General features: G+C 41.4%; 1 protein-coding gene across 1 annotated transcript in view; it reads right to left on the bottom strand.

Annotated features, from left to right (window-relative positions):
• XYLT1 (xylosyltransferase I) overlaps positions 1-13206 on the bottom strand; it is a gene marked incomplete at its 5' end in the record, with an annotated part of 97969 nt that extends 84763 nt beyond the window's left edge. The window contains one exon of the mRNA XM_009576338.1: positions 12675-13206. Within this exon, the coding sequence (XP_009574633.1) occupies positions 12675-13206 (532 nt within the window). The remainder of the gene's footprint in view (positions 1-12674) is intronic.
• Between the last annotated feature and the right edge of the window lie 226 nt (positions 13207-13432).

The raw sequence follows: 13432 nt of genomic DNA, 5'->3' as shown, positions 1-13432 counted from the left end.
ATTATTTCCAAGTCTCTTGATAAAGGGGATTTTAAATTCACTTAAATACCAAACTAACAACAATACCACCACACACCATTTTTCCTCTGCACATATTTGCAATGGAGTTAAGTACCTGTTACCCCTGGTCTGTACATGGCATGATTTGTCTGAAATGTCCCAACAAGCCTATGACACATCAAGGAATGAAACCCAAGTTTCCACAGTGCTAGTCTAGGGCTTACTTTCTAGTTAGTGCTTATATGGTTGGTTTATGATATGGTGTAATGGAGCATATTCTTGCTGTCACCCTTTAATTGGGAGCTCTCTAATGACTTCTCTGAGTAATCGCATCCCCAGGTGATAATATAATAGACTTTGAAAAATATTCTTTCATCATAGGGAAAACAAGCGAACCCTTTTTTTTCCCCTCCTTCTTCTAAATGAGACTTCTGCTTGGATGGATTCCAGTATAACTCTCTGAGTCATTTCAAGCTTGCACTGGGGGTCTCTAATATCACTCTTATTTCTTTCCTAAATTCTTGCAGTCTGCAGCAATAGAAAGCAAACATCATGAAAAACACAAAGTTGATCCTGCCTGCATGTTTGGCAAATTATGCCTACAAATGGCCATAAACGATCAAGAGAAATGAAAATGTGTGAATTTGTGTGTTAACTGCAGCCTTTTCATTGTAAACGATGGAGCTGAATCTAATGGGATTTCTCATTAAGAAGATCCAGAAGTGGACCATTTTGAATAATTTCCTTTTTGCTGACTAGGTGAGGAACGCCAGAGATGTCTGAAGCCTCCTCGTAGTATTCCTCGGGAGCCTGACAGAAGTAATTTTCCTATTTGCTTTTCAAGGATCTGCTGGTAGAACATTTTCATAATCAGAATTGCTATAAAACTGTTATTACTCCCAAAATACTGGATGGATATGCTTTGCTTTGGACCATACAATTCCATTGACTGGTAAGACTAGAATCCCCAGCCCTGAATACTTCTTTTCCCTTCTTGATCTTTGCTTGCTCCTGTAGGAACAAAACAGTCTTATTTTTCCTTGGTGATCTTAAAATTATGAAGATAGAAGTGCATAGAGACATTTTAACGTGCACTGATAAAGGTTACTAAATAAAGTTACTGAAATAAGACATCATTTAAGTGAGGTCATCAAAGATAGTATAATATCAGTTAAACCTCTAGCCCACTTTGTTTTTAATACTTCATGGGAAGCTTGGGTTTGTCTTCACCTCCTGGCAGAAAATGGTAGAATTATTTACAAAAACACATCAAGTCCACGTAGCCTCCCTCTGCTGTGGCTTGGCAAAGCCAGTGTGTGTTATGTAGAAGTCTTATTCACAATTACACTCAGTAGCTCTATTCACAATTAATCTCAGCCACACCTCTCATTAGCCATTTGCTTACTCTGGCAAGGTGGGCAATGGAGCCAGGCTAGGTTCTCCTGTCCAGCTTTGCCTTCTGTAAGGGAGTATATTCCTTACAATGCTTTTGAATAAGCAACCAAAGAACGTGACTATCTCAGAGCGAATGACTTTGGGATAGATCCTCAAACCTGTTCAGAGACTTACAGATATATTAGTGAAATTCTTTCAGACACCTACACCTAGGTCCCATGCAAAAGAGAAAGTACAAATGGGTAAAACATATACTGCAGTAAATTCCTCTTTTAAAATTCCCTTTTCCTCCCTACTATTCAGTAAATTGCCCAGAGTGAATCACAGCCCACAAATAGAGAGAGAACATGAAAATGTATGGTTCTGTTTAGTCATGCTACTGTCAAGCTCAACAACATTATGCAGCACAGTAACACACCGCATACACAGAAGCTTTCAAGTATAAAAGTGGCACGGTTTAAAGTACTCCACTGCACAGTAATATTCATTGGCTGGATGGAAAACTTCATTTCCAATTAAAACCACAGGTGAGTAAGCAGCAAGACTGCTTAAGCTGCTATTTACAGCTGGTCACAAACAAAGGTGCATTCTCTCCAGCGATGTGTTTCTCTTACAACTTTTAATGAGTTATACAAATGAATCAAGATTTCAACAAAACACCATTAGTTTGGGCAAGAAAGTCTCCACAAAAGAGAAGCAATCACCTTGCAACAAAGAGAATGATACAAGCAATTATATTTTAGTTACATGGAGGGCTGCCTTGAACTTCAGTTGAGTAGTGAGGTTTTCAATGAGATTTGTAGAAAAGGATCCCTTCGACAGACAGCTTTTTTTGGTGGTGCTCCCTGGCAAGACCTACAACTCTTGCAGACTATCATGCCTCAAGGACAACTGGTCATTAAAGTAAGCAAATGCAAGCCGGAGGAATTAGCAAGAAAGTGCGAGGTGAGCTCTGTAGATGAGCTTCATCAAGCTAATCCACACAAAGATGATGTGATAATTTTTATGGTATCATAAAGATTTCATGTTCAAACTCAAAAAGCTGGCTGCCAAACCATCAGCATGACAGAGGTCAGAAGGGTGTCCTCCTACAAGAATCTTTATTTGCCAACATAGTGATTCCTCAGGGATTATTCCTGAGGCAAGGTAAGAAGAGCAGTGTCTATATAAAAGCTTTTGATTCATGAGGACACAGGTTTTTTTTCCCTAGACTCCTGGCATAACTCAAAGGCAGCATCCATACTGCTGTCAATAAAAATGTGTGAAGTTGAAGTCTTCACTGAATTTCACTGCCTGTGGAGAACAACATGGTCCCTCCAAAACACAGCCAGTGTATATATGCAGTAATGATGAATAAGAAACTCGAACCCAAGTCTGAACCAAGCCTTTATATGCCTACCAACAAACTTAATATGTACCACCCACTGACAACCTAAATGCACCCACTTTCCTCAGTCTAGACAAAGCACGTCATTAGGAGGTAGAAGGGCCTTTCTTCCAAACTTTTTACACCCAGAAAAATTGTAGCAGCATAACAGAAGGTGATGCGGCAGGGGAATGCAGCCACTGGAGTACAGCCAATGCTCTCCTAGCAGCACTGCCCGTAGAAGACTCTGTTTTATCACAAGAACAGCAATATGGAGAAAGTCTGTTTCAAAAGGCAACAAGCGATTCACTCCTGCAGAACAAATCCTACGAATTTCACAATTTGAAAGCACACACAATCATTATTCAAATTATTTTCAATAAACCACAGAGTTTGAGTTAATAGATAATGATTTTCCTGCAGTATAATTCTGGGTTTTTTGCTTAAATTTCCCACCATTCTTACTGTGACATCCACTGGAAGAAGACAGACGGGTAAGCACCGAACATAAGAGATGGTAGTGATGATTCAGCTTCAGCAAGCTCTAGGAGAAAGGACTGAAAAATTCTTTGGCCTCCCTGGAGGCTGATGAGAAAACTAGAGAAGGAAAATGATGGACTTTTGCCATGGACCTTTCAGTAGGGCCAGGACTTTAAACCCAATATCTTATTTTATAGTAAAACTGTAAATAGAATACTTCAGAGTTTATTGTGCATTAAACTAAGCCCGATGGTGACAGCAGGAGATACTGGGAGCTGGGAGTACTCTGTTCTTCCTTACAAAGGTGCCAATCAGGAATAACTTCTTTGACACAACTAGATGATAAATCAGTGACATATCATGGATATTAAAATAGTGAGAGTGGGGAATCAGGGCTATTCACTTCTAACACACTCTCAAACTATCAAAGACAAGCATTTATTTGGAAGACTAAATATACATTGAGCAATTTCAAAATCTTTTCCAAGGTTGCTCAGATTCTTGTCATTCACTTTTTCTATAGAAGTCATGATTACCCAGGGAGAAAAAAGACTGATGTTTTAAAACTACCTTCTGCATAAGAAATATTTGCAACAGAAACAACTAAATCACGGTCTGGAGTCTTAAAATGGCATTAATGTCCTATAAGATTGGCTTCATGCCTAGACTGTTGGCATTTTAATTCAGAGTAGATCCCTTAAACAACTCTTCCTCATTTCCAAGGAAAGACATTACAAAACAGGCACTGGTCTCATAAAGCCCAGCGACTCCTGAAGTAGATCAAATAAAAGTACCCTTTCAAAAACCTGCCTGAAAAAGGGTGCATTCCCCTTAACTATATACTTAGTCCTGTAACAAACTCTGAAAATAGTTAAGGCATCTGTTTCAGGAAGCCACAAAAGAGGAAAAGTCTTTGCCCCAGCTCAGGAGGAGGAAAATAAATGTCAAGACTCTTCCCCCCAATTATTTTAAAAGCAGTACAGTCAGTGCCACTGACTTCAAACCAAACTGTGACAGCCTCAAGCCACAGCTAGTGTGGGATTTCTGAGACATGACACTTCCCCATTCTCAAAATAATAGTTCATCAGCTCAGGATTCCTGTGAAAACACAGTATTACTCCACTAAGTAATGGTACTTAGAGAAGTGCAATGGTTAGAAAGGCAGAGCTGAATTTCTAGCAAGTCAGCCCCAGCAATCTCCTTGTGTCCTTGGTGACATTTTAGACCTAAACCAAAAAGCAAATCTGAAAGTTGCTGTTGCCTGCTTACAATTAGTACATAACAATGACACTAACACAGTTTTCTTACAGTTGCAAAGTCAAATTAGGAAAGAATGTAACATTGAGGCTGCTTGTGCAACCTTAACTCAAGCTCAGTTCAGTACTACTGAACATTTACATTGCACAGCTGCTTGCTTAGCATTGAATAAAAATAAGAGAATTAGATGCCATGTTTCCTCTTAAAGGTCTGTCCACTAAAATCACCGTAATGAGTCCACTCCAGAGGTCCAACACCTATTCTGTATGAAAAAAAACCATGACTGCCAGTATGGCTCAAGTTTTCCTACCACAGGGGGAGGCTGGGTTTGGTGGTTTTGTTTTGGGTTTTTCGTTTTGTTTTGATTTTTTTCCCTTGTTTCCCCTCCAAACCTACCAGCTCATACCATTGTACCAACCATTTTCTCTAGCCATAGTTGTATTTGACTCTCCCCTCCAACACTCTGTCCACATGTTTCAGGAACACTGGGAAGCATTAGCAATCACTTAAGTACTTTTCTTTCATCTCTGTACATACACAGTAATCTTTATCAAAATATTCACTGAGCTTCTGCTACCCTCATACTCCCTTCCCAGGAGGTTTGCAGCGAGGACATACTTAGCCATTATCCTCTCCCACGCTTGCCCACACTCCCCCTTTAATGCTCCATAAAACGATATAATTTTCCAAAACAGAGGCTTGGTGAGAACTAGGGCTGCTGACCATAAATTTTCCAGCCCTTCTGCCCTCCATTCCTTGTGTCATGCATTGCTCTCGGCATTTCCTTAAGATGCCATTTGTCAAGATGTTTTTCTGCAAGTCTTCTGCCCTGGCCTGTCAGGGACCAACTCTGCAGCCGCCAGATCCACAGGTGACCAGACAGGCCTAACGTGGAAAAACGTGACCAGATGGTAGCATCACGTGGAAAAAATAGAGGAACATCAGTCTGATTTCATTCTCCTGCTTCTAAACTTGCAGATGATCTAGACAGGAATTGTCTGTATTTAAATGAAAGGATTAATTGGCACAGACACCCAACACAGTTTTCCCCTCCCTGAATATCTTCTAAAACCAAAGCTGAAACTACGCAAGACAGCACTGACAGAACCAGCCTGTGCTTATAATGACCTTATTTTTGGGAGAAGGATCCCTCAGCTCTGCAATGCCGCAAGCTCACCCATCCCTGAGAAACACCAGTCTCCTGTCCTCTACGCTGCAACTGTCCCCAGAGATGCAGGGAGGTGGCAAAACAATCTCACCCTGTTTTGGGATGCCACAAGGACACTTCTAGCAATTCCAGCTCCCTCACAAGGCGTATGCAGATCTTCCTTCTGCAAATAAACCTGTCTAGTTTCTGACCCGCTGGCCAGATCCAGTTTCTGAGGATAATTCATTCATTTGGCCCTCTGCCCAGGGAACAACTCGGCTGTGAGCAGGGGGAAGCGTTTTGGCAGCTCTTACATCAAGGCTGCCTCATCACTCCCTTCAAATGACCAGAGTGCACTGGTCACCCAACAGCAACGCAGGCAGCCCTATGGCGGGACACCTGCCTGCACATCCAGTCTGGTGACAGAGGCTTATGTGCACTTTGGGTCCTAGCATTTACATGCATTTTCATCACATAAATGATATACTCCAGTCCTCATCCATACAGTGAGGTAGGGTCCATCTTCAGCCAAAACAATGAAGTATCTTTTAATTACTTACATCCTAATTTTAACTATCCAAACTTCCACATGTGGCCATAATAAAAGTTAATCTGAGAATCACTGGCAACATACATTCTTCCTGAGACCTCACTTTTCTCCTTACAGTGCCACAGCTTCACTGATTTTATTACAGTTGGTTCTGCTTTACACATGGTAAGGGGAGAGGAGAGACACACCACTTATTTCATAAACTCATTTCGCCTAAAATGCAAGTACTGAATCTTGAAACAGCTCTTATAATGAAAGAAGTGCTGGAAACATGGTTCCAGAACAGAATACAATCTCTGTACACGGTGTAATTACATCTTAGCGTTCTGCAGAATACCAGCGTATAGCTTAAATGCTATTAATTGTAAGCAGTTTTGTTCCACAGGATGTTGTTCGCTGATAACTACTCAATTAGGGTTATTTTGCAATTAGTCTACTCACAGTGAATTTATTGCAACCAGAGTCATCTGTGGTGCAGCAAATTAAAATGCTGTCTGGCCTGCACGTGCAGTGGCTCTTACATGCTCCTTAAACAGTGTATAGCTCACCACAGTAATTTTGTCACACTAACAGATTAAACGTACAGAAAAGCAGTAGCCAATGTCATTGGGAATCCTGAAACCAGGAGAAAAAGACAAATTTGGGGTTCAATAATCTTTTGATCAAACCCAGTGAGTCCAAAAATGCATTGCCAAAAATGTGAAAGCTAAACAAAGCCATACGTTTATATGTCACCGCACGCATACACATGCATATTGAGTGTATGAAATTCTGTATTTGCTTAGTTACAGCTCCAATTCTTTTAAAATTATACAGAGGATGCTTTTATTTCCATGCCTTGAAGAACTGCTCTGCTCCACCCTGTAAGTATTTGGCATCTTAGTGGCTTTTCCTCTCCCTTCCTGCAAATCATACCTCTTTTTGTTGAGTGCTTTGAAGTAGTCAGATAAAAACATTAGAGACATGCAGATTGCTATTACTTGTGCATATTATTCAGTAAACAGAGCTCCTGAGCCCTTTTCTCTTAGTTTGAAAAGCAAAAGAAGGCTGTGTCTTCTAAAATGAAGTGGAAAATTTTCTTCTCAGCAGCCTGTAAGAAACTGAAAACTCTTGCTTCAATGTGCCAGAGCAGCATTATCAATAAGCAAACAGGGAGAAAGCAGTCTAATCTGCAAAGAACTCTTTCAGTGCTGATGAATGATATGGAATAAGGATAGCTTGATTATTTTTCTACTTTATTTATGAGTTGGGTTTACCCCACAGGGATGAAGGTGGCAGAAAACCTGTTTGATTTATAAACTAAGAAAAGACAACAGAAGAGCCAAGGGGAAATAAATCAGGTTCACTTGAGGCTCTCTGCTTTCCTAGGGACTTTTCTTTTGCCAGAACTACATCTTAGAAAACACCCCTCAAAAAAACCTGTTACATACTTTTGGTCTATCTAGGACCATAGATTTGGGCCAAGCATAAACCCAGTTAGGTAATTAATGATAAGGATTAGGCCAGATCTCTCCTAGGGATATGGCAGCCTAGAGAAGCTGGCCCAGAGGAGGACTGATGCAGACACCACTTGGCACCGTGCCTGCAATGACTCACAGACCTGGTGCCAATGACCAAGGAAGAACCGTGCTGCATAGCCAGCAAATTTGCAAGGCAAGGGATTCAGAGCTACAAACTACCACAGTCGACGCGGGAGTGAAAAACAGAATTCGGGGACTGAATCCAGCCAGTGGATCAGAAGCTGTGCTTTTTTCATCGCAGAAGGAAACCTGCAAGTAGAAGTCACAACTTTAAATATGCATGTTGAAATGTGGAGTTGTGTTACTGTAATTGCATTGCTGCCCAATAACCTGGGCAGCAATCTCAGCAGTCAGGGTCACAGTGGCCATTCTAAACTATACCCCTGCCCACGGTAATAAGGGATTCTGCTGGGGGAAATATGGCACAGATTAGGTCACTTGTGCTTTGGCAAAGAGGAGTTTATCTAGGTACAGAGTGAAACTTATCTTAGAGCCAAGAATTCGCACTGAAACTTCTGCTTCTTCCCAGTACCTCTGCACAAGAGGAGGGCCATGTATGATGACAGACAAGGAAGGGAGGCAGCTGGTCCAGGTCCATCAACAGCTTTGGTGAGCAGAAGTGAGTCTGACACACCAGGGGAATCAGTGTCTCTAGTCTGGCCTGTATAGGACGAGGCTGGAGATGGCCCCAGCAAAGAAACAGTCTGCCACGTTGTCCACAGGTTGCTGATCTCCATATCATGTCTCCTGAGAAGAAATGAACTCCCCAAAAGGATGTCTCCCTGTACCCTCTCCCCAACCTGCACCGGACTGGATTTGCCCTTTCCTCATCTAACCTTGTGTTGAACATACTTTTCGCCTCTTACCTTCACTGACTGCATTTCCCTTCAAAACACACTTCTACAAACTCCAAACATTCCCTTCTGAGTGAAGGGTGACTTGCAAGCTGCCCATTACCCTGATCTCAGCCATGACTTTGGATAAGGCTGCACCTAAAGCCTTTGACACCAATCCCCTGTTCCGTAGTGTTTGTGCCCTGTTTTCAGGACTGGCTTGTTGGGAAATGCCAGCTCACGTGCTCTGCAAGTCAGGTAACTGGTAAAGTTGCCATGTTCCATATTGCTGCTTCAGCAGTGTTGTCTCTCTGCAATGTCCTTAGAGGGACTGCAGCCCGTGTCCTCTTGTTCTCATGGAAATAACGCCGGCACATCAAACGGGTAGTAAACATGATGCTCTTGGTTTTAACAATCCTTTCTTTTATACACTGAAGATAGTTATATTCAACTTTCTTTGCCTGTTGCCTTTGGAAACAATAAAATACTTAAAAAAGAAACAGCTTGTACGATCCTGTTCCCGTTGATAACCATTCAAGTGAAAGTATCACTTAACATTTATGACAATCCAGCTGTCAAGTCCATGATTGATAGCTACACTTAGCAATGTCGTGGTTTTGATCAGCTGAAACAGGATCCAAGGGGATTAAATTCTGGATGACATCTCAATGGAAACCATAGCACTGGGAACCACATTTATATGTTGGGATAATGGATCAATGTGCTGCTCCAATGCATAAATATTTATACTTCACAGCTCTGCTGAAAATAGACAGGAAACCTTATTTCAAACCAAACTGAAGGGAATAGCACTCACATGCTGAATATATGGACTCAGTCCCTGGATGTCTGACTTCTGCTGACAAACAGTATATAGCTTTTTTGATGCATAAAGTGGCAAGACCTCTACCCAGACCTCCCCCTACCAGTGATCCTAACAATGGGATTCTTATATCCCCAAAAGCTGATGGCCAGTGCTTCACAAACATCTCCTAACCAAGTTCAACTCCTTTAAACGACCTCTGGAGTTGATGAAGACACCTTAGATGAGGGATGAAGCCAGTCTACGAGTGAACAACAGCAGGACTTATGTTCTGCAGTGGGGAGGAGAGATCTGAGACACAACACACAAACTCAGGCAAAGTACCTTTAACAGGGCTGTAAAATTTAAGGGACCTACGAAGTTTTATATATATATATATATATATATAAGGCCTTCCAGTAGGCACTGGGCACTTTCAGTTTTGGGGTTCCTACCTGTCTGTCTTTATAGTCCTGTATTCAGACATTTGAGAAGTGACTTCAAAGTCTGGATCTTCTCTGTAAGTCTAATGTCCCAATCTGCTTGTGCACTGGCGCCTCCTGCATAAGCAATGCGTGTCCCATTCAATATGCTGCTGCTTTATCACTTCCCCACGGCAAAGCTCCCAAATCTGCTCTAGAGCAACCCTGTATGTACCACAGGATGTCCAGATTTTCTGCCAAGGAAATTTGGCTGTTGAAGTGGTTAACTTCAGCTGTCAGCACGGGCAGGAGGAAATAACCTTGAGGCAAAGAAAAGTCAACATTTTCCACAAGGATCCATCTGGCTAAGTTAAGACATCCCTCAATTATTCTTTTTAAACAAGCATCACTGCCTAAAATAAAAATCTAAATTAAATTCTAGCATTGCAAACCTAAAAATTGTAGCCACAGCCTTTTTACACTTAATTTTTTAATGTGGTATATATCCATACCTCAGGAGTTGTTACTAAATTCACATGTATTTTACAATAAACCGTATTTGGACAACTTCTCCATTTCTCTAGTCACATTTGCAGCTCCCAGTTTTCCTGGACGTTTTACTATGTCTTATTACAAATGAAGCATTTATACCAATGTGCAATGTACATACATGCTGAAAGGCTTCAAGTGTAAATGGTGACACTGTTCTGGGTTCTAAGACCACGCTATTATCCTGACTGCAGGGCATATGAGATAAATTCTGTATTTAAAAAACAAGCAATAAATATTTCTTGAGAAACCTGTTTTTAAGAACGGCAGTTGTTTAAAACTTCCGGAAAGTCACCCTGCATCCTGGGAGACAGATTACCAGGCAGGGGATGGAATCATAGGTGTGTGCAAAATTGCATACAGCTGCAGTGTGCGCCCACACTAATGACAATACATCTTCCAGCTCTCTCCAGGATATCACTTGCGTATTTGTATATGTGATGCATTTACCCTACACAAGGTATATAGCATTGATGACATTACTAAGATACGTCCTTGATCCCAAAAAGTGTAGGACAGTGTCTGCAAGGCACTGACCTCCATCAGCTTTCTCACAGACCAGAGCTGACTCTCCTGTCATTAGACAAGAAGAGGGAAGGATACCAAGGACATGTTTATCACACTGGATTTCACCAGTGACACCCCAATAGAACCTCAGGGGCACCTGGGGGTATTCACTGACGCTCAGCCTGTTACTGATGTCTGGTTTTGCTCAATTCTTACCTCTCTACTGTTCTTTTATCTTCCCTTCAACTTGTGCTGCCTTTGCTGTCCCTCTCCCTGCTTCCCACTGAACACCAAGTCTTCTGCCTGCTCCATTAATTCTTTATCTCCAATGTTTGCCCACCCAGCTTAATGATTTTGAGTATTACCATGATAAGAAAGGGAGAAAAAACACCAAGAGAGACATGGTAAAAAACAAAACAAAACAAAACAAACAGTCACAGATGCATTGGGGTGGGAAATGGGGTGCTCACACCATTCATCCTAGTAATATGCGTCATCTAAATTAAAAGCCTAAGCTTCCTATTACAGAGAGATGCTCTTGTTTGGAAACATCCTCTGAGACACCTCTTTTTTTCCACTGTCTGTACAGGGAATTTAGCCTCCTAATTTAGGCAATAGCAACATGGATCCTCCTCCTTCCCACAATGAAACCACCCAATAGTAACCACTGCTTTGCGATGGTACAATAAACAGGTAAGCCGTGGGGGTTAGAGCATGTAACTAAGTATTTCTAATGAAAGAAACTAAACATCCCCTAATCCCCATGGCTCACCATGTTTATTGTACCATCTCAAAGCAAGACCTATTCTCTTGTTTGTAAAAGTCCCTCTGCACTTTCAGCTCAGACAAAGACATCGTCATATCCTTACATGCATGGGCTGAAGTGCCAATTACAGTATGGGGATTTTGGATTGCTGTATAAACAAGTGCTGCTGCAGCTAATGCTGTTCCTTGATCAATACCTACTTTGATCAACTGATCAATGCTTTTTTTTTTTTTTTTTTTTTTTTTTTTTTTAAAAAAAAGCACTTTACTGTATGGGAAGCTTACAGCTAAATGAATGGTGGCATATGAAGCACTCATCTTGAAAAGTAGGAAAAGGTCAGCTCACACATGCAAACCAACAGCAAGATGAGAGATACCTCATGTATCTGACTGCACAGAGAAAGCAAAAGCAACAAATCAAAGCTTGGCTTAGGCTAGCAGAGGTAACTGACTCTCTACAACAGTGATTTTGAAAATTACTTTTGCTGATTGAAGAACATTAAAAATAGAAGTGAGCCACAAAATTGGTTTTTTTTCCCATGCTTTTGGATTTTTTTTTTTATTATACTTCTGATGATCATCTGGGTTATCAAAATGCTTAGCAGTCCAGGCTATTAGCTAGGACTCCACCGTGCCAGAAAAACGGCCATATGGCCATAACAGCAATGCCACTCATTTATTGGTTAGCATAAGGCACCAAAATTCACCATTGCTGTTCCCTGATACGCAAAAAGGACACAACTCCTGTACAGAAGAACAAGTCTTCCACTACGCTTCTCTGTGTCTGTAGATTAAGAAGTAAAAGAAAAGGAGTAGCAGCTGAATACCTAGATCACATAGTGTAATAAAAATCTGGAGGAAGTAAAGTGAAAAGAAATTCTATGGTAAACTACCAAGGATCTTGTGACATTCATAACTCCCTGTTTAAAACATCCTCAAACCCTCCCTCGTTTTCACAGACTAAGTACATTGTACATTCCTGCAAGAAAGCCATTTTTTGTCATCAGAAGGCCATTTCAACTATATAGAATCCTTTCACCGAGATACCATATTATTTCTCCTTTACCATCTACCAACTTACCCTCCAGCATACAGAAACGCGTCACCTTCTCCGGCATCAGCTTTCCTTGCTTGTGCTGACAATACACCTCTGCGATCTCCTGCCGACACTGCTTAGATTTAGACCGGGACATGGCTGAGATTGCCTCTTTGCCTGTTACCTCACACTTTGGTGGTTGGTCGTATCTCAGTTCAGGGGAGCTGTTTCCACTTTTTTTTAAATGATGCTGTCTGGGAGATCTGTGAATCTCCTTCAAATCGTTGCTGTTGCTGCTGCTGCTGTTTTTTCCGGGGTGATTACTGAATTGCACCACCTCATTGGAGTTCTTCCCCAGCAGCAAGTTCTCCTTCATCTTCTCCTCTTCCAGTTTCTTTCTCAAGTGCTCCTTTTGCTTGCTAAGGGTTTTTTTCACCAGCTCAGACTGGTGTTTTTGCCTCTGAGTCCTGGGAGCAAAGTTACTGTTATCAATATTTTCAAAGTCCTTGGGGACTGAATTTTCATTATTGCTGTCTGTTCGCATTTTCTCTTTCGGTCGGTGGGAAAAATAGCCATCCTATAAATGGGGAGAAAAATTATACTCATCTTACTAAAATAGTCACATCCCATGCATTACAAGTATTTCTTACATGAAAACATAAATCAATTACAAGTCAACATACTGCAAAAAATCCCCGTGTTAGGGTTCATAACAGAAAGACGGAGCTGAGAGAGGCCTCTGAGCTGACCAAGTCAGTGCAGACAACCACCGCCTGTACCCCCTTCATCACCGATCCAGAGTC

Source organism: Fulmarus glacialis, unplaced genomic scaffold (genome assembly GCF_000690835.1).
Source record: "Fulmarus glacialis isolate BGI_N327 unplaced genomic scaffold, ASM69083v1 scaffold17130, whole genome shotgun sequence".
NCBI classification, from domain to species: Eukaryota; Metazoa; Chordata; class Aves; order Procellariiformes; family Procellariidae; genus Fulmarus; species Fulmarus glacialis.
Note: the sequence above shows the minus strand (reverse complement) of the source record. Positions and strands in the feature narration are given on the sequence as shown.